Source organism: Mus pahari, chromosome 4 (assembly GCF_900095145.1).
Source record: "Mus pahari chromosome 4, PAHARI_EIJ_v1.1, whole genome shotgun sequence".
In the NCBI taxonomy this organism is placed as follows: Eukaryota; Metazoa; Chordata; class Mammalia; order Rodentia; family Muridae; genus Mus; species Mus pahari.
This window is the reverse complement of record NC_034593.1, coordinates 102,862,732-102,885,756: the sequence shown is the minus strand read 5'-3', so window position 1 is coordinate 102,885,756 and position 23,025 is coordinate 102,862,732. Positions and strand designations below refer to the sequence as shown.

The following is a 23,025-nucleotide window of genomic DNA, read 5'->3' as shown; positions in this document are numbered from 1 at the left end:
TAACATGTGGTACACATGATTAGAGTTTTATTCAGTCATTAAAAATAGTGAAGTTCCGATCCATGAAATTATCTAACTACTTCTGTGAGATGCTGAATAAAATGACCACTATTTGAAGGCTTAATACATGGAATAAAACACAAAGACAGGATATATAAGGTTGCTTTAAACTTTAAAATTATCTGTTCCAAGACAATGCGTTCATGTCACTGAATCAATACATGAACCAAGTGGAGTAGTACTTATTACAAATGAATGTTACAGCTCATCATGTCAATATATTTATTATGTGTTGGCTTCTGTATATCTTCAAATAAATGAAATGTTCCAATTAGTCTATTTGTTGGCCAATGTGTTATTCTTCATGGCTGAGATACAGCCCTTAAAATACATAGAATCTAACTGAGCCAGTGCTAGAATTCTTTGGTAACTAGGTAAGAAGTCATATCTACTTTTAGGAGTATACAAAAACTGATATCTTGTTTATTTATGACTGAAAAATTCTCTCTATTATAATGAGTTAAGAGGAACTGTCACCACAGTGCACCTTTTAGTATATTTTTTATACAAGGACTTGATGAGAAGGAAATTGGGATTGATTCTAGAAACAGGAAGCCAGCATCGTAACATCATGACTCACGGGACAGAATCACCATGTTCTTCTCCTAGCTCTTCGAGAAGTATAAGTTCAATAAATATTTACTTATAATGGCAATCAATTTCTCACAGAATGTATGAATGAGCAACTGAATAGAAATTGTGGAAAATATGCACATGATTCGTACCTTCGTTTATTAACTCAAGGAAAACTGAATTCTACATCTGCAGATATACATAGGTAGAGTTTTTCTGACCATGCTTTTTATGTAATGACCTCTAATAAAAAATACAATTTCCTCCAATACCAAACTCTTGTGCACCTATGGAATGTAGGTGATAAATGAAAATTCACAGACTATTCTATATAACATATGGTGTTTATAATTGTTGAAATAATGTTTGTGGAAAGAAGAAAGGCAGAAGGGATCAAATATAGTAAACTTTTCGTTCAATTTTTGAATATTTGAAAACTTGGTTTTCACTAATCCTGCTTCAAAAGACTATTTTTAGACAATTCTTGCTATCATATTTTGTCATGTCATAAAACTAAGAAAATAATATACTAACAGCCATTTACTAAGATCCTAATATGTGGCTTGTCACCAGTCTCCATTATTTAAAGGCACAAACCTTCATAAATAACATGTTCTTTCCTGCTATGCAGAGGAAAGAACTGAGCATCAAAGAATAAACTAAGGGTACTCTCAGGGTCTGTGTAAATACTGAGCCTGTTTTTTGCGCCCCTACTGTTGCTGTAATAACCCACAGATGAAAACCACAAAAGGAAACTTAAAACGTACTGAAAATAGTCTGAAATTATCTTAAGCCAGTTAATTGATTCCTGATGCTGGTATTTATTTTAAATTAAGCTCAATTCACGTTTCAGGATATAAATTACTCTGAGGAAAAATGTGACAGAAAACCACAACATATTATCTACTTATTTTATTTCATCTTCTTGCTCTAAGCTGAACAAGACTCCAACGTAGAAGTGATCAGGGCCTAAGAGGCTGCCATTCAATGATTAAAAAGATAAAACCTGGGCTATGTTCAAAATTAGCATCCATCACCAATGTACAGAATGGAGCAGAGCTTCCCCTTCATAGCAGGGTAATGCAAGGCCTCTACAAGGACACAGTTATCCCTTTCCATCTTGAAATGAATCTGATCAGAGCATCCGTCCTTTGCTTGATTCAATGTAGAGACTCTACCCTTAAAGTCTGACAAATTTCTCTGAAGGGACAGTGTGTGATATCAGCACTCAGTCCCTAATTCGCAGCTGTTGGTTTTTGTTGTTGTTGTTGTTTCAAGTTTCAATTTAAATTAATTTTTTACAAAGGAATTTCAGTTTTAGAAAAAAGTAAAACTCAGCTAATAAATTTTGTTTTCTCTTCCTTCTTTCTTCAGAACTAAATGATCAATCATTTTGAAATTCTGCCTGTTGCTCCATGCTGTCATCCCCATAACCACTGTATTAAATGCTCAATAATACGGTTTCTGTTACTTTCCATCTACATGTACAAATAATGCAAAAGAAAAATCTTCTGCCTTTCTTAGTTCCAATTGTTTAAAAATTAAAAGAAATGATTTAATGTGTCTGATGAAAGTAAATAAGAAAAAAAATGAAATTTCTAATTTTCAAATTTAGTTGGTTATGTTTTGGTATTTGAGTTCTATTTCCATGACCATTGTGAAGCATTTTCGGGCATATTTAACTCAGTACAGAATTGCATACAGTAGATTTTCCTATCTTCTACTCTATACTATGGGCTTATCGAACAGGAAAACAGGACACAGGAGCTTAATTATTACTGCAGAAGCCCTTTAAGAGCTTTCATGACTTTCCCCATCCATCTACATTCCACTGCTTGAACTGCCTGAATTCCATGGTTCAAGCAACTCTGCTGCTTAAATTCCTTCAGTGAACCCCACTGACTTCCAGATGGCATCCACATTCCACATTCCTTGCATAGACGACCATCTTGATGATCTGGTCATGCCCAATTTTCCTCCTAGCTTCAATCCCCCACCCCATCCCAGTGCATGTCTATTCTGATATTCACTGTCCCAGAAATACCACCACAGTCAGTGCTATAGAAATGCTATTTGGGACTTAAATACATCAAACACTTTTGTCTACTTTGGGAATATATATATATATATATATATATATATATATATATATATATATATATATATATATATATATATATATATATAAATTAACACCTTGCCTAAGTAGGAAGTAGGATATACCCAAGTTGATCTCTTTAAAATATCTCTCTTGAACCATTGTCCAGTGTGCTTATACTGGCATTGCACCATTCACACATTTCAAATTATTTGAAGATCCTTAGATTTGTATTTCCAAAGTCGAAGAGAATAGAAGTATGCACAGAAATGTACACCACACACACATACTCACACACATACATGAGATTGTACACAACTGATAAAGAAATACAAAGACACACACACACACACACACACACACACACACACACACGACCAAATGAGCAAAACACAAGTAACAAAGCAAGAAAGTAACTTTCTCTGAGTGCCATATACTTTCTCATCAAAAAACAAGGCTTGTGAAGATCTAAATGGTCTTTCTGTGTGTTCGAGTAGCCTCGTAGATCTATCCACACCAGGTCAGAAGTTTGATTCTAGGTTTGTGATCCTTTCTTTCTGTTGAACCTTTCTGCAAAATCCAAATAGATCACCTACCATCCCTCAATATTTTGATACTTGTGTTCTCCTGGTATTTTTTCCCCAAGCATCTCCAAATGCTGTGAAAGCCTGTGTAATACACGGCTGAAAAGTTCTGACTGCTTCTGAGTTTCACTGCTACCATTTAATATCTGTGTGTTGTGAACATGGAGAAATATATAAACCTCCCTGGGCCACAATTTCAAAATTATTAAAATGGCACTAATAAAACTCTTGACGTCAAAGACCTTTTTTGCCAGTTGAATTGCTACCACACCTTAGAGGGCAAGCCTTGGAACACTGTTATAATGAAGTAGCATGGCCTTCCTTCCTACTTGGACTTTTATTGATATTAAAGTAGTACTTGCATTTTTAAACAGTAGAAAAATGAGAACTGTGTGCAACATAAACTTAGTATCCACCTGTGAAGACTGGGAACAGTTACATATATTTATTGATTACCTATGATTCATTTTCTTTCCCTCCCCCTGCCCTGCTCTCCAACCCACCCACTCTTGCTTCCTGGCCCTGGCATTTCCCTATACTGGGCATATAATCTTCACAAGACCAAGGACCCCTCCTCCCATTGATGGCCAACTAGGCCATCCTCTGCTACATATGCAGCTAGAGACACAAGCTCTGAGGGTACTGGTTAGTTCATATTGTTGGTCCACCTACAGGATTGCAGACCCCTTCAGCTCCTTGAGTACTTTCTCTTGCTCCTTCATTGGGGGCCCTGTGTTTCATCCAATGGCTGACTGTGAGTATCCACTTTTGTATTTGCCAGGCACTAGCATAGCCTCACAAGAGATAGCTATGATTCTTTTTCACACTAAAGCCAGTTCTCCAAGGTTTCAACAAATTCTATATAGATCATAAAAATGAATGTAAGTGTAGGCTTTTGCTTTGCTTTCTTTGGGTTTTATTTGTTTGGCTCTGTGTTTTATTGTTTCATTTTGTTTTAGGAGCGTCGGCTTGGGATTGTGTTTTGGGCCTCATACATGCCAAGCACTCTTCATCTGACCTACAATGACCTAGAAGCCTATAACTCCCTCTTTACATTTTGTTTTCTGGACAAAACCTTATAAATTTGAGTAGTCTACCTTTGAAATGACCTCGTTGCCCAGAATGGCATTCAATTTACACTCCTGCTTTTGCCTACTGCTTCCCTGGGATTACAGGCATATACCACCAGGGCAACCTAAAATACCTTCTACCTAGACCAAACACACACACACACACACACACACACACACACACACACACACACACACACTTTTTCCCCCAGAGGAATCTAACATACAGCCATGATGAAATCAGGGAAATTAAGACCTAGTAAACATCTTTATTAAAATTGACAACACAGAATCCTTCAGGAAAACTTTCTTTCTTCATGTAGGTTATATGTCCCTCTTGTCATGTCACCTGCTCCCTTAGGTAACAGACTCCATTGTATTTGTATAATTATCTCATTGTGACTCTGTATTATATGTCACATTATCATTTTCCTTGGCATACCACTAAATCTTTTCTCTTTCTTTTCCCTCCTCACTCCCTCACATACCCCACATAAGTAAAATTTAATAAAAATAATTTTTAAAAACTATAATTCTAATGAGTGTAACACATAGTATTGAATCACACAAGACAATGACTATATATTATAATTTACTGACTACCAATATACTGACAGTTTTCAAAATTCATGAGAGTCCTTAGCAAAAGTTGTCTGCAAACTGTACAGGTAATTATGAACTCAATTTCTGTAGGTAACACTGTCAAAGTTCTATGTCAAGCTCAGGAGCTATTATCTTTTTGTGTACACTTACGTGTATGTTAATGTACATACCTGTGTTTGTGACTGTGTGTATGTACATACGTGTTTTGGACAGAGGTTATTTAATACAACATGAGTTTCTCGAACATTCTCACTATGTTTGCAGACAAGGTCTTCCACTAAACACAGAGTTCAGTAATTTAGAACTAGGCTGGCTTACAGCTGAGCTTCTAGATCCCACCTGTCTCTGTACACCCTGTTCCAATGCAGGAGTTGAAGATGCACTCCACCATACCCAGGCTGAACATGGCTGCTGGGGATCTGAAGACTCCATGCTTGAATAGCAAGTTCTCTCTTCACCAAGTCTACAACCACGACAATTAAATGGCTTTGTGTAAGCCCCTTAAACCTTTCCTGCATCACTTCTCCAACCTGTCCTCACTCTTGAGAATTTAACATGATAATGATTCTTAATCCCAGAAAAAAGAAGCTAAAATATATAAATACTCTCTAAAAAGAACTACAAATGATTGCTTTCTGAAAATTCCAATGTTTCTGAACATTTCTAACAAATCCATTAAATACAATCTATGTTTTCCTAAGCCATGATCAAGCTGGTTCCTGTTACCTACTTTTACTGATGGAATTGGGAAGTCCTTTTGCAGCACAATAGATTAATAAATGATTTAATATTTCTAAATATTTACAACAAACCACCAGAAAAAATTATGCCCTTGGTTTTCTCCTAGAATTTGAAGGTAGAACTCTACTGGAGAAGACACACACACTTTGGGCACAGGACATGGAGAAATTAACCTGCAATTGACCATAAGACTTAGCTCTTATAGTAATGGTGGTCCACAAGCTGCCAAGGTTAAAAAGCAATCAATAGTCCTGCCCAGCTGTAAATCCTATGACCATAAAAATGAACAAGTAGAAAGTCTCCCATTAATGCAACAGTCACATTTATTTTATCTTGGGATAACCAACTGGACTTAAAGCCTGCTCCATTCGAGGGAATCCATACCTGGTCCTTCAAACCTGACTACCCATTACTGGTGAGGTCACACACCCACAGCAAAAAAAAGAGTACCTTTCACAGCTCATCAAGGAAGGTTCCTTTTGCAGCAGGTGGAGCTCATATATAAATCCACAACTGCAAAACTAGAAATGATCATCCTGAGTGAAGTGACCCATACTAAAAAGACAAATACTTCATGTTTTGTTTTACATATAAATGCTAGCTTTTAATTTTGACATAAGTGTGTTTAAATACACATGAACACAGAGATTAGATAAGGGTGGTAAGGGACAAGGGCAGAAAAAAACGATCTTCCAAGAAATGGGACATAGAGTATAGTGTTACAAAAAGAAAGGGGGAAATTAGAATAGAAGGATAAAATTGGAAAGAGGATGCAATGTCAAAAGAGGTACAACAAACACTAAAGAACATTTGAAAACCCATATGGAGACCTACTAATGAGTATATGAAATAATTTAAATAGAATCACCATATAGTGGAGACAATAAAGCTCCAACTAGACATTTTCTGTACCGAGTAAAACCTCCAATGATAGGGATGAGTTAAATTTTGTTGAATCATTGACCAGAGTGCCCCATAAATCACCCCCTTCACAGGCAATTGTTAAGTCTATTTTTTGTTCTCCATAACCCAATGGTAGGGCCCTATTGCTACACTTACGAAATCACTAGAAGATAGAGAAGTTATGCTGTTGCCTGACTAGAAACCCCTTCTGAATAGTCTTCATGGTGTTGGAAGGCACTCTGCTTGCATATACCCGAGAACAGAACACCCAGCTACAAACCCTACAGTTTATATCAGCTACCTGAATGCAGAGCATAGTGGTGCAACAGTAGCCCAAATGTTACAGGAGTAACTGAACACTTTTTATTTGCATGTAACCCATACCCACTCCATGAGATGCAACTCATATCCAACATTGCTAAGGTGGTCAAGACCTCAAGACTGGGTATGTCATGACCCTAGGGAAAAACACAGGGACCCAAACTGAACAATGTGAAGAAAGCAAAGTGAGTTTGGAGCACTCATTTCTAGAACACAAGTGCATACTTTTTGTTTTGCTTTTTTTTTATAATTTAAATTACTTTTCTTCTAAGAATTTTAAACATGAATAAAATATATTTTCACACCTTCCTCCCTTGCCTTGCCTTTAATTCCTCCTGTATTTCTCAAAACCTCCCTCATACTCATGAATTATTTTTCTTTAAATAATAAATATTAGTATTTTATATTAATTATCAAAATATATATTATATTAAATACCTATATAAATATTAGACACATGCACACACACACGCACATGGAACATTCTGTCCTAAATGGAATGACTTTATCAGACCCCTCCCCTCAAAGCCCAAGTATCTATGCAGAAGAGGAGGTGGAAAGATTGTTAGAGCCATAGGTGATGGATGACTTCAAGAAAACAATGTCTTCCAGACACAGCAGGACAAATACATATATGATCTCAAAAAAACTGCAATAGCATTCAAACCAGACAAAATCCCAGGACTCTGAAGAGAAAATGGATACAAGTTCTTATACCTAACCAAGACTATTTCAAATTATACCTGCTGGGATAGAATAAATCAGTATTCTTTAATGAAGTGCCACTGAGTATATCAATCACCCTGAGAAATATTTGACCAACACAAAACAGACTCCACGTTTGTGTGTGTGTGTGTGTGTGTGTGTCCATGCATATCTGTGTCTGCGTGCCTGTGGTGTATACAAGCATGTAATATTTCTATATTTCTTTAATATGTTTATATATTTCTTTAGATAATAAATATGTATTATTTAAAGAAAAAGAATTCATGAGTATGAGGGGGGTTGTGAGAGATACAAGAGGAGTTGGAGGGGTGACAAGGGTGGAAGGCACGAAAATGTATATTTTCTTCATATATAAGATTATCAGAATAAATTAAATTAATTCCTGTTCCAGAGGATCTGACACAGACACAAAGACATAAATAAAGTCAAAACACCATTGTACATAAAATAGATAAATTATTTTTCAAAAACAATTAGATATTCAGTTTGTATTAATTATTCTTGAGTATAGTATTAGGACAATAATATCTTTTCAAATTCAGTTTTCCATAAAGAATTCTATTATCAACTTAAATATATCTCCATTAACAACACTATGCTTGTATATTTATTTATATACACAATTACCACAAATAAAACTAATTGTAAGAATCTTAAGACTACAGATTATAATAACCATCCTGGGAAAACATGAGTATCTGATATTCAAACAATGATGAGCATCAAGTTGAGAATGGCATAGACAAAAGAAAAATTTAAGTTGATTACCTAGAGTTTTCTGAACTTTATAATTAACTTTATCAGTGAAAAAATATAATCCTATTTTGACAATCTTTTCAAAAAAAAGCAAATGATCAAATGAAAATATGACCTCTTAAAATGTTTTTTAAATATTTTAATCAACTTCACAACACTTTAAACTTAAATGCCAAGAAAACTACACTGCCATACTCATATATATATATATATATATATATATATATATATATATATATATACTCAAAAAAAAACAAAAAAAATCAAAGTACTTCTCATCAAAATGAAACATGTGTATACCCTCTTAGTAAGTGTTTATTATTCTAATTATGGACTCTAGAGATGGAGAAGAGTGCATAGAGCACAAATTTTAGGCTTGAATGGCAGTGGTGGCACACGCCTTTAATCCCAGCACTTGGGAGGCAGAGGCAGGCGGATTTGTGAGTTTGAGGCCAGCCTGGTCTACAGAGTGAGTTCCAGGACAGCCAGGGCTACACAGAGAAACCTTGTCTTGAAAAAGCCAAATAATAATAATAATAATAATAATAATAATAATAATAATAATAATAACAATGTTCTGTTCATTATATCCTTGACAGTACTTAATTTGATATCTAGTTTTTGACAAGGAATATCTGAAGTTAGCTGACATCACAGCTTAAAGCCCTGAGAAGAAAAATAGAGCTAATGTGGCAATTTTAATACAGTATGACCTCTCTAAACACATGAATAGATAGCCATTGTACTCATCAGATGAGAAAAGCTGTATTTTGTTTGACATTTGACTGTTTATTGTAACTGTGAAAATCTATAAAGCTGAAGTGGTATCAAGAATGGGAATTGTTGGCTATGTGACACCTGGATTCTATTAACAATCAAAAACCCAAGTAATTTATAATAACATTTAGAGGTTAAAATTATCAGCTCTACATTTTATGGAGAAGAAAATAACTTCTCTGTCTTTAACTATTAGTACTTAATTTGTTATTTGGGACTGATTTCAGACTCACAGAGGAAAGTGAGCACATGAGGAAAAGAGTTCATGAAAATTTGCTGTAGCATGAATTGTGGCATCAAATGAGAAAGACATGAAACTCCCTCGTGAGTAAATGATATTTTGGTTAATTCTGAAAAATCAGAGAAAACACCCTGCCTGATTGTTTTAGCTTAAGTGGATTAGAAGCAGCAGGAATGTGTACAAAGAACCTAATGCAAGAACCAACTGAGAATTGTGGAGAAATGGGATAAAACAAAGCCTCCTTCAAAGGAAATAGAAGGGCTTTAAGGGTGAGGTCAGAGACATAAGGTGATGTGTAAGTTTTATGAAGTGTCCATGGAAACTGACTTTTATTGCAACTGATTTGGAAAGCCATTGGAAGGTTACATTAGAGACAAATGATAGGACCCAAATTTTTTTTATGAATATTTCTCAGTCAGTTTTAATTTCACAGAAAACTAAGGTGAAATAAAGCTCCCTCATTCAAGTAACTTTTTCAAACTACTGAGACTTGAGGATTGAGAAAATCATGAGAAAATTCAGAGCCCTGAAGCCCAGCCAAATTGTCATAAAGAAGTATTTGCAATCCTACAGGTATGAGATGGTGTAATGTGTGGGTGAATGATGCATTGCTGTGTCAGATTCTGGACACCCTGGGAAGATCGAGCAAACAGTAGGAGGGCTGTATTTCGGCTGAGAGAGAAAGGGATCAAAACCCAAAAGACAAATTCTAAGAGATTGCTTTTTGTTTGAACATCACAACTAATTACATTGCCATGACCTGAGAGATTCGGGAGACTAAAGAGAGGGACAGGTTAGGAAGACAGCAGTTCAATTTAGAGAATACAAACTTTGGACTAGCTTCATGTACTACAAATAGATGGGCAGGCACTCAAGTCTATAAACCTGTAACTAAGGACAGAGATAAAGGTTAGAAGAAAACGTTGAGAGTCTACCAATACTAGTCAAAGCCATATTAATTAATAATATTGTTATTTTTAAAGCCATACTAATATAGCTTCACCTGAAGGAAATCATTAGAATGTAGCAAATGTTATAATAAATACTTTAAGTCAAAGTGGGTCTAAAGATACAATTTTTCAAAAAATCATATTGTAATTATAGACTCTAATGTTTGCTATACTATGAGTGATGAAAAAGCTCATGATATTTAGCAATTTAAGTTACTTATTTGTCTTACAAAGGTTTTATAATGTCTAGGCACCTTGGTCCTGTGAAGACACTATGCCCCAGTGTAGGGGAATGCCAGGACCAGGAAGCAGGACTGGGTGGGTTGGTGAACAAGGGGAGACGGGAAGGGATAGGGGGTTTTTAGAGGGGAAACCAGGAAAAGGATAACATTTGAAATGTAAATAAAGAAAATATCTAATAAAAAGAAAAGGAGGAAAAAACTTTAAAAATGTCTAGGCACATTTGTTTAAATTACTCCCTTATAAAATAAGATTATTAATTAATATGTTTACATGTCCATTATAAACACAACTGTATGGGAGGTGTGATTTCAAAATAGACCTATTACTGTTGAGAACCCGGGGTCATTTTTTAGTAGTCCAGCTATTATGAGGAAAGCAATGTCGCCCCACTGTCGTGACTGTTTGACCCAAGGGTAACAAGCTCACATCCCATGTGCTGATGTCCAGTGTTCACAGGCCCCGCAAAAAATTAGCAAAAGTTAAAGGGTTCTTTTTAGTTACATGATTCTATGCAGCACACAGAATTATCACAAAACCATTAAGGAAAGTATATCCTTAAGATCTTGGGTCTGGGCATACTTCCTCAACCCTGGCTCACATCACTTCCTCCCCACATGATTTCGTCTTCTTTATGTACAATGCCTAGTTTCAAGGGCTTCCTTTGAAGTCCTTTGTCGTGTCAGTTGCTTTTCTGCTTCGCGCTTTCATGTCACATCTCAGAATGGACTAAATTGGTTATTCGGTGCTCAATTGTTATTTCTCAGCTGACTTTCTTTGGCCTTTCTGTGTTTCTATGCTCCCTTTTCCTGTGTCTCTGCAAACGTGCTTCATACCACATACCATTACTATTGGTACATATTTATGTATGTGACTATCGGCTGATTTCTGCCTTTTCAAGTAGACTACTGATTCTATCGGGCAGATTGTGATGTTTCTTAGCCACTGGCCTAAGCCACTTGCCTAATCATGGAAGATGCACTTATTAAATTAAATAAATTAGCTGAGACCCTAGCATAACATGGGTATATAATAGAGATTTAACTTTGTGAACAAATTGATGGAGTATAGTTGATTTTCACTATCACTATTGGAGTTACACTCATACCCCAATGATAACACAACCTGGCATACTGCCTACAACTATAGCTGTAACCAGCAACATACAGAGGTTATACACAAAAATGGAAATAACTTGAATTCTTGACATTTTGGAGTAGGCTGAATCCTCCACCTTCTCATACTATACAAGCTTACATAAACTGAATTGAATGCAGTACAGTGCAAAAATGGGTGGAAAGCACAACCTGAGAATATGTAACAACTATAAAATACAGCATTTCTGATTTATAAATCACAAAGATCATTTATTGCTATGAATTTCTATAGCTATCTATAGATGTGAACATATAAAACACATCTGGGTTTCCAGATTATTTTTAGATTATTGAGTTGTAGCCAACACCTCCATTCAACAACCCTTCTTCAAATGTCCCTTCTTCCTGTTCTAGGATCTGTTGCCATGCTTAGTAAAACTGACTGATAGTCAACTTACTGCTTTTAGTACAACTGATATGTACAACACACACCAATATGTGAAATATATATATATATATATACATATATATATTTATATATATATTTATATATATATTCATATATATATTTATATATATATGTGTGTGTGTGTGTCTTTCTTCTAAAACTATATGACTGCCTATCAGCCTTCAATATCTTCTTTTTATTTATTAATACCTTTAATCTTCTTTTGTGTCTTGTTTGACTATGAAACTTCATAGTTGAATAACTATACATATAATATATAAATTATTTCTATAGTTCAAAGAAAGATTTATTTTATTAAATTGATTACATAGAGGCAAATCACTGTTTCTAATTGCTAATTAAAAAGCTAATTAATCCCCAATAACATGCAAAAAAGAGTGCAGGAATATTTATGTTTTTTGGAAGTTTCCTTTTATACTCAAAGAGAAAAATTATTTATGACCACCATCAGAGCAAACACATTACTCCAAGTGTTCAAACCAGCTACAGTCACAAAGACAACAGATGCTATCAATAGCTGAGAATGCCCAGAGATATCTTTGGAGAGAATGTGGCGAATGCTTTTCCAAATACTAGAAGCAAGATCTAACTTATCTGTTACGACAAAATGAATATGTGAATAATGGAGGCCATGTAGACAACCAGGTTGATGAAGCCCATGTCTGTAGTACACAGACCTAAACTCAATTCTCAGAATCCCCTAAAAAAGCAAGACATGGTGAAATATACTTATAATTCTAGCACATAGGAGAGAGGTGGAAACAAGTGGATTCCTTGGAGATCTTGGCCAGCCTAGGCTACTTGGAAAGAGACCCTTGGGAAGGGGTTCAAGGAAGAGATGGGTGCAGACTTGGGAATAATAGCTTAGGATGTTCCCCCATTCACAGACGGACACAAACAAAAGAAAAGAAAAGAAATGTCGACATGGTAATGCACACCTTTGATCACAGCAATTGTTAGACAAAGCCAAATGGATCTCTGTGAGTTGGAGGCCAGCCCTATCTCCATTGTGAGTTTCAAGAAAGTACATAGCAAGACCCTGTCTCCTCAAAGAAGGAAAGAAGGAAGGGAGGGAAGGAAGAATAGGGGGAAGAGAGGGTGGGAGGAAAAAAGGAATGAAAATAGAGATGAGAGAGGATGGGGAATAGAGAAAGAAGGAGGATGCAGGGGAAGGGGAGGAAGAGAAGGAGAAATATAGTCATTGCTGGTACCGTTACATGAGAAAGTCCTCACACTTTAACTTCACATGACTAACTTAACTAAATTTTTATCTTGTTCCAGTCTTCTGGATGATGGAAGAAGGAAAATGCAAAACAATTTATGAGTATATACATACTATCTGTCATCATGATAGCAATAGGAACACAAATAAAGTGTATCTGTTACTATTTTACAGAAACTTCTGGAAGAAAATTAACATATGAGGAATTTCAAAATAATGATAGTGTTTCAATTTTTGTTAACCCTTTGTTTTTTTCTGCATTCCTCCTGTTGATTACATTCAAAGGATCTTTTTTAATAATCTGGGTTGACACTTGTACACTGGCGGTAATAAACCAGTTCACAACCATCAATTCCTGAAAATAACTTGTTGCTTATGTATATAGCTTAGAAACAACAATCACTGAACATCATTGTTAACTGAATAAACCAATCAGATCATGAATCTACCAGATACAGTTTATTAAATTAGTGATAGCCAAAATAACACACATCAGCTTCCAGTAGCAATCTTTTTAGGTTGCTTTGTGACTTACGTTTGGACAAAAAGTAAGAGCACTAGACTTTTACCATTAAACTTAAATGTAGACCGAGGAGTAATTTGAATTGTAAGTCTGTAGTTTAGCAAGACCTCTGTTTATTCCCCCATTAGAGGCACTCAGGGCATTTATACAGTTGACATGTTGTAAGATTTTCATATTAATTTTAGGCATCAGTGCACCACAATCATAAGATAAACCAAGGGTTTATGGACAAACAGAAACTATGCATTGACAAATTCTAAGATTCTGATATAAGACCATGTCTGACCCTTGAGTAGACAGTGTATAATTATTTTCTGTTTACTAGTTATCATACAGATAATTGTGGTCCTTTATGTCAGTTTATTCCTGGGAAATGGATCACAATGAAGAAATACTCTGCATAAAGTATACACAACACAGCCTGGTATATATACCAAGCAAGTATGCAGTGTTAATTGGTCAGAAGATCTGAAGAAATGTTTTGTGGATTGGTGATATTTGAGTTAAAGCTGGAGACATAAAGTATGAGTGTGTCTGTGATGAGTAAGAACAAAACAAATAGGAGCTAGAGAGATGACTCAGTGGTTAAGAGCACTGTCTGCTCTTCCAGAGGTCCTGAGTTCAATTCCTAGCAACCACATGGTGGCTCACAATCATCTGTAATGGGATCCGATGTCCTCTTCTGGTGTGTTTGAAGACAGCAACAGTGTACTCACATACATAAAATAGAGAAGAAAACAAATAATTTAGAGAATCAGATCCAAAATCTGGAGAATAAAGACAAGAGCCTTTACCATGGCACAAACGCAGGGTCAATGACAGTGTGACTGGAAGCATGAGAAAAGATCTCTCATAGTCTGGACACACAGGGTTTCTCCATACCACACTAAGTCATTTCAACAGTAACTTTAGTTCTCAATGGAAATAAATCACCATCAACATTTCAAAGGAATCACAACAGCAGGCATTGGGCTGGGCTCTTCTGTTAGACTTCAGGCTAAAGAGAAAAGACAAACACCAGTTCTATTGTTTTCCTGCAGTGGCTAAAACCACCAGGTATGAAAATGCAAGAGAGTTCCTAACAGCCTTGTCCAAGACTGAAACTAGGGCTCTTTTTGGCAGTCACTCTTTCAGGAAGTTGTATGTGAAATCACAGTGAGAAGCAAAGCCAACCCAGCACATGCTGTCTAGGGTTCGCTCTCTGAAGCCCGGATGTCAGTTTACCAGTGAGACAGAGGAAGGAAGCCTCTACTGCTATTCTATGAGCTCAGGTTCTGTGAATAGGGACCTTCATGTGCTGAACAGTCCAGGGCCATTCAAAAGCAATTAAATTTGGTTAAAATAAGAAAGAAATGCTTTTTAAGGGGGTGGGGGAGAGGAAAAGAAAAGAGTGGGGTTTGAGGGGATTACATAAGTAGATCGCACTAGGGCACTTTTACACAGGTTTGTTTAGTTCTCGTTTGTCAAGCTGTATTTAAGCTACTCTCTTACTCTGAAATCCGATAACCTTTCCTTTCTCTGAGTTCTTTCTGCTAAACTAATAGCACTGTCTCTAATTCCACACGCAGCAAGCAATGAGTTTGTTTTACCAGATAACAGTAGGCCTGGTGATCAGCCAATGTCTAAAGAACCATTAGCCAAGTCAGTAGTAAGCCAGAGGCTGCAACTGATCGATAGATATTACTCTCTAAATCACTTTAGAATTGCCGTTTCATCTTCTCTGCAAGCTAAGCATTATTCACGTCATCCTGACACAACTGAAAATTAGAGAAGAATTTTAAGAAGAAACCTCTTACCCCGAACAAATCCAACCATATTGCGGTTGTGAAAGGAGAGCGAATGTACTAGATGCATTCTAAGAATATAGATATGATTTTAAATTAAAAGAAAAACCATACTTTTTTTTTTTATTAAATTGCAAGGAAAATTAAGAGTCCCAGTTTAGGGAGGATACAGGAAGTGGCCCTGAATATCACTTAAATAGACTGAAGTAAGAGAGCTTAAGGAAGGTTGTGACATTTAAAACATCTGTGTATCTCTCTCTCTCTCTCTCTCTCTCTCTCTCTCTCTCTCTCTCTCTCTCTCTCTCTCTCTTCCTTACTGGGAAATAAAACTACTATAATTTGAAAATACTAGTAAAACAAAGCAAGCAAGCAAGGCAGGAGAAGGAGGGAAGGAGGGAGGAAGAGAGAGGGAGGGAGGAAGTTGCCTTTCCACTTCAGCCTAGGTCACATTTCCCCAGTGTTAAATGAGGGAAGTAAAGGCAGAAATGCAGAGCAGCTCTCAGTGTGAATTCTTAGTGGTTATATCAACTCCTCTTAACTACTTCTCCACAGACGACTGGTAGGAGAAAAGCATGCTTACGAGACAATAAAATTCTGCCTTTGAAGTACCTAAAAATAAATCATTCAAAATTATTTAGAGTTAACAATAAGATGCACTAGGCACAACCCTCGTATACCTAAGTACTGTTAAATAATATTACAAGAACTCCTGATGAACCATTACATCGTAGCTTCCTCTGGTCCCTAGGAACATTGATTCCTGAAAAAAGGGATGACCCTCCATTGAGAAGACATGCTAGCCCTTGAAGACAGTATTTCTTGAAATTAATGTTGCAATACAAAAAAGAAATATTCTTTTCTTTCTTGCTAACAATTACTCGTGTGATACCAGAAGTGCACAGTACAGCAGACATCATGGCCAGCCATTCAGACTGAGTCCTTCCTTAATTAACTACACAGTTATTTCCAATTTAAAGGCTTTTTCTGTAGTTTCAAATATTTTATCAATCCAGAATAAAGACTTTCATTTGAATCTTAGCAACCATAGTCTCTCAAGTTTTTCAAATTCAACTATATATTTAGAAGATGTTTAACATGTGTGAAAGTGCAATATAATGATTCTGACACATAAATAAAAGTCTTATGAATTGGTAGGAAAAAGAGCAGAAATGACTTATTCATATATATATATATATATATATATATATATATATATATATATTACACACTTACACATGCACATAAATATGTATATATAGTGTCCTTGGGTTTTTAAATTTTGAAATTGTGTCTTCTATTACTATTACTTTTATTACTATAACTAAACATTATGTCTTCAACCAGTAATAAATGTACACAACAAATTTTTAGGAACAGCTACCCTTTTTACTCCAGTGCTGGTAATCTGATGGTCACTTCCCTGGGTATATTAGCATATGTGCATGATCAAATAATGAGACATTGACTTTCTCCAAACTTAGCAAAGTGAAATTTTAAAATGCATGCATTCTACCTGATTTTCTTATGCTATCATATCAAGTACCTTCTTGCTAATCAAAATCCCAGCACATCACATTAACTTGGCCATGACACCAAGTCTGAGATGTATATAAAAGAAAATGTGTATGAATATTATATAGTTTCATCTTACACACTCAGAAAATCTTTTAGAATATTTAATGTTCCTTATGAAAAGGATTATTTAAAAAGCTCCATTTTGTGCCTCAGTTTCCTCTTGAGTAAAATGCAAAAGGAGGACTGATTAGCATTTACTGCAAATTCATTGGAACCCTAGAACTCTCAGGAGAAAGATTTTATCTGAGCACTTTTCCTCCTTTAAATAAGTCAGCCTGTTAAAAAATACTCTTGATTTTATTTTTAAAATACGCCCTGATAAACAAACTAGAGTCTTAAGAAAATAACTTGAGTTAAATCTGTCTCAGGAAAAGAAATTAGAAAGTAAATTCCACCCACCCAATACAAAGCTCAGTGGTGTTTACCTTGTTATGTTTTAAGAATAATTTAAACAATGATACCCCCTTTATTTTAGTAACAAGTTCAGGAAAATAAGGAATCAAAAAAATTTAACAGTAAGCAGTCATGCTGCCTTTTTACATATATTTCTCATTTCTACTTAATCTTGTTTCAAACTGTTGTAAATTACACATTATGATATTAAAACAAATGGGCAGTAGATGAAAGAACCCTTGTTAACTAAATAAATACCCAGCACCCCAACTAATCTTTGATATATAATCCACACAAAAAAAGGGTCTACCCATGAGCTCTTACATTTTATTAAAAGACACAATATTAATTATCCTACCAAATACTGCACTTATTAGCAAGAGCATGCTTGCTGTTTTAATTATTCTAATTAAAGAACTACAGAGATAAGCCTGAGTTCTCACAGGTTGAATTAGCACACTCAGGGAGCCAGCACCATTTCACCTGCTGATCCCGGGCACTCTAAACAGCACTTCTGCAACACTGGCTGCTCAGGGCTGGCAAGCCATTAAAATCCCTCTTAGAACTTATCAACAGTTTACAAGACACACTTGGCTTACTGGGTAAAGGCATAAGGCCATTAGGATTGGGTTTTTTAGTTCAACTAGGTATGATCGGTCACTGTATTAAGCTTTAGCCAGGTTTTCTTGAGACTGTGATTTCAAACTGACACAATAAACTATGTATTTGAATACAGGCATAACTCAGTCACTGTAAATTTCACATACATCCCAGGCCTTGTTTATGTTAAGTTCTGAACTAATTATGCACACACTTAATCCCTGAATTCCTGAGGTGAAGCATAGGCAAATATATCAAACATAAAACAGAGTTAATGTCAGTTAATGTCAGCATTTCTCAGTCTCTCTCTCTCTCTCTCTCTCTCTCTCTCTCTCTCTCTCTCTCTCTCTCTCTCTCTCTCTCTTTCTCCCTCTCTCAAACCCTCTCCCAAACCCTCTCCCTCTCCCTCCCCCCACTCCCTCCCTTGCCCCTGTCTGTGTGTGTGATGTGAAATCATATTAGAGATTGTGTGTTGGAGACTTTCAAGTTCCTTTAGATTCTCAAAGTCAAATAATATGTAAAATCAACTTCATTAATCCATTCTCTTCCAAAAAAAAAAAAAAAGCCACAAAACCTTCTTGCATATATTGTTTTTAGAGTCTAATTTTATTACGAAAACATTATGAAATATTCTACAAAGTTTATAATAGTGTTTTAATTTTATACAAAATCCAGCCCATTTTAAATGTTCTTTTGTTTAAACCACTGAAGCATACACACATGCACCTTTGGGAAACTCATTAAGTCAGTACAATACTAGAATAAGATACCTGCTTTAGAAAGCCATATTAATTTTACTCAGTCCTTTAGCTACATTCCTAAATGCTAAAGACAAAGTTAGTTTCTCCTTCTGTGGTGATTGGGGATTTGAGAGAGTGTTTCCCTTTTAAGCATTTATTTACTATTATTTCTTTTATGAATTTTAGTAGGTTTAAAGAATAAACGTCTACAAGATTGAATTAATAAAATAGTAGTTTTCCACTATGTAGTGAGTACCTTCCAACTTCATAAAAATAAACACCCAAATCTTGCCATGACGTTATTAAATGACTTATACTATTTTCAAAATATTTCATTAGAAATAGCATGACCTGGTTCTTCACTTTTTCTCATACTCTTTAGTTTTATACAATAGGAAATATAATTTTGTGCAATGTATGTGATGTAGTACTGAGATATTTGCTAAAACGGTTTCAGATATCTTAAGAGTTCACATAGAAAATTAGAGCCTAAAAACAGAGAAATCTGATTGACTTGAAACCCCAGTGTGGAAAAGAAAAGAAAATATCTCAAGGCAGAAAAGGCATTCAGATAACCTCTATATGGGTAATCACTGCAGAATGTCTCAGATTCTGTACTTCTAAAGAACACTAGAATATTCACGTCTACACGTGTATGTGGACTAGCTGGGATAAAACAGTAATCTATTCTTCCTTAGGCAAGAACATTTTTTCAGTATCACTAAGTAATAGACTTTCCCTTGCTGAAGAAAGCCAGCAGAGGGCAGAACTGCTGATCAAACTGCCCAACCCAAAAGAGGACAGAATACCAAAAAGTAAACTGCCAATTTTTGAGGTAGTCTACTTTCAAAGATGCTTATATTTATCCTTGAAGACGTTGAAATGAATCAACATAAGTAGCCTCAATCACTGCAAAAAATCGAATTGATCCCCACTGTGGCCTAGGATCACCAGAGCTCATCACAGAATGAATGAGAAGCTTCCTGTTCCTGGGAGTGTGAAGTCCCTAAGCATCAGAACCAAATTTAGGGCTGGGCCCCCTGAAGTGCTAACTCTGTTTAGGGAGCGCTCAGATATGTACAACAAGACCAAAGGCCAGGCTCAGGTTTCTACTAAACCTGTGCTTTCAGAGTTGGGTTGGCATTTCCAGCCCCATTCTCTCCTCTCCTCCCTATTCCCCCGCTTCTCTCTGCAGTCATGACAAAGCTTGTTTTCTACTGTGAATTGCTCTGGCTCACCAACTCAAAGGGCTTTCTCCTGCCAGCCGAGTCTACAGCACCTAAGGGACCGCTGTAGCCAGATGCCTTTTCGGGAAAGGGCGGGGGCGGGGGGAGGGAGGAGGCAAGCGGAGGGAGGAGTGAAGTCGCTCTCCCTCCTCCGGTACTGACAGGGCTACAGTCAGCTACACAGGTCTGGCCATTCAATATTTGGTACTGCCACGTAGGAACTTTTCCTTACCTTCCCCCTCCCATCCCAGGCCCCCTCCTCTTCCTCCCAATTCCTAGTTGGCTACCCACCACCCCATTTGCTTGGAGGCTTTCATCATCCTCCAAGAGAGTTGTAGGTCCAACCTGCAAGAAGAAGCTGTTTGGAGGGGACAAGGGATGAGTGAGGATGAGGGGATCACCACGGAGGGGGGGCTAATCATCAGGGGAAACTGCCCCCCTTCTGTCCCGAGCACTCCTGAACTCCACTTTATCGTCTGGGAAATGTGTTCCACTGAGAAGCATTTCAAAATGCCACACACAAAGTGCTCTCAATCTTCTAGCTTCATCCCCCCTGGTTTCTCTTATATCCCCCAAAGTAAAAACAGCCCGTTTTTCACTTCCTTGCAGACAAAGAAGTTTATCACAGTTCACTTTATACTCTTTCTCAGTATTTTCTCCTCAGTTCACCCTTCAAAAGATATATCTCCCTTAGAACCCGAAGAAACCCAAAGATTGGTTCAAAGGACAGAGGACTCTGAGTAAAGACTGTTCTTGAAACAAAAGCTTTGTACCACTGCCTTCCTGTTCAAGGTATTTTTTTTTCCTTTTTGCAAAGAAAATGAGAAAGGACGATGGGCTTTCTCTGCCTGCCTGATGCCTGACAGATCTTTTAATCCTGCCACCTACCTCTCACCCATGACTGTCCCGCCTACATCCATCTCACTATCTCTCCAGTTTCCACACTTAACCTGGTAGCAGCTACAATCTGGATTTTATTTAAAAGAAGTGGGGAGACGACAAGGGGGAAGAGCACAAAAAAGAAGAAAGCCGGTTGCAATGTCCCACCTCCCCAAACTTTTTTTTCCCCCTCCTTACCTCCTCTAACCTCTCTGGCTTGGAAGAGAAAAGTCAAGGCGAGGGTTGAAATGGTGAGATCCCAGATCCACCGTTTCGTTTTCCACCTGGACCAGGGCTCCATCTCCAAGCCCCCCGCTCACGACTGTGAACCCACGAAATTGCCACTGCAGACCAACTTTGTCCCTTCCAAGGTGTCGCCTACGTTTGCTACACAGCCATCCGGAAGGGAAAGGGAGAAAAAAAAAAAAAAAAAAAAAAAAAAAAGAGGGCTCTAATTTTTTTTTTTTTTCAATTTGATGGTTTGCTTCCTTCCTGTCTCTCGCCCCCTCCTCTCCCTCTGGGGTGGCCCGCAGGAGACTGCGACCCCGGGACCCGTCCTACGCCTGACCCTGCCTTCAGACTGAGGGCAGATGAAGGGTTTCAAGAAAAAAAGCTGAAAGCACGGAGCACCCCTAAAGGCTTCATGCTGTGGGTGGGCTGGACAAGAGGCTCGCGCAGCCCCCTCCTCCGCCCACTCCTCCCGCCTCCCTTGTGCCCGAGAAACTGACAAGTTGACTGAAGATCATACCCAATCACAGGCCTCCCCGCAGCCTTGAGCCCGCCCAGCCTCTCCCTGGAGGATCCAGACTTCTGCAGGCCCAGCCCACCAGCCACCCCTCATCTTCCCTCTCCTCCCTCCTCCTCAAATCCCCGAAAAGAAATGGGAGGGAGTTAGGCGGGACCAAAGCTGGACTCCTGCGCTTTGGGAATGAAAGGAATTGCAGGACAGCCCCGGAACACACGGGATGTTCGAGTAGCTTCTGTATTCAATAAAAACCAAGCACTCAACTCGCAACTCGCAACAGTCTGGGAGCCCCTCTTTCTTCGGAGGGGGGAGGGGATAAGGCCAGCATGTCCACTGGCCCCACGGCTGGAGACCTAGACTGGCAGCGGTAATCTTATCCATCTCCAAAAACCTTGCTTCCTAAGGCAACCATGGAATCAGGAGCCAGTGGGCTCTGTGCTGCCTGCATCCAAAAGTATTTTACTAATATTTTTTAACTAGAGACTAAGGAAGGGGGCATGAAGGAACTCTAAAGATCAAAAACCTCATCTTGTAGGTAAAATCTAGGTGGTGAGATGAAAGTTAAGCTTCTCAAATGTTCAGACTGCCCAGAGCTCACTGAGGGGCTTGTCTGTAAGAGGAAAGACCAAGAACCCATAGCAGTGGAAACTAAGGAATCAGTCACTTGCTTTTCCAGCAAATCCTGATTCTGGATGAAAGGGGAAAACAGGGAATAGAGAAGGACAGGAAAGCTGACTGCAGAACTCTCCTACCAGTCCAGTCCAGTTTCTTTATTGAGCCTGGCCCTGAGCCTAAGAGCTGAAAACGTGGTCACTCCACCAGCAAAGTCTAACAAGAGGGAAGTGGTTCTAAGAAACCCAACTCCTCAGTGTATCTCTCTTAAATCTATACATTGGATTCCCTGGTCAGTTTTTCCTGTATTTGAATTACTCCATCCTCTTGATTGATCTTCTGTGATTTTAATCATTTCTGAAACATGTCTCTCCAACAGTGAGTGCCATGTCCAATGTCCAGCAATGGACAGAAGTAGGAAGTGGCCAGCAGGGTACCAGCATACATTAGCCACTCCATATAGATGCTTTGAATGAACACTTTCTTTTTCTCTACTGACACAGAGACTAGAAGGCAG

General features: G+C 37.4%; 1 protein-coding gene across 3 annotated transcripts in view; it reads right to left on the bottom strand.

Moving 5' to 3' along the window:
• The window catches only part of Col11a1 (collagen type XI alpha 1 chain), a 189,588-nt gene extending 167,763 nt beyond the window's left edge, over positions 1–21,825 (bottom strand). For 2 of the 3 annotated variants that reach the window (XM_021195732.2, XM_021195734.2), the window contains exon 1: positions 21,350–21,798. In XM_021195732.2, the coding sequence (XP_021051391.1) occupies positions 21,350–21,452 (103 nt within the window). In that variant the 5' untranslated portion in view covers positions 21,453–21,798. Of the gene's footprint in view, positions 1–21,349 lie in introns of all 3 variants that reach the window. The other variant, XM_021195733.1, reaches the window with a different exon arrangement.
• Between the last annotated feature and the right edge of the window lie 1,200 nt (positions 21,826–23,025).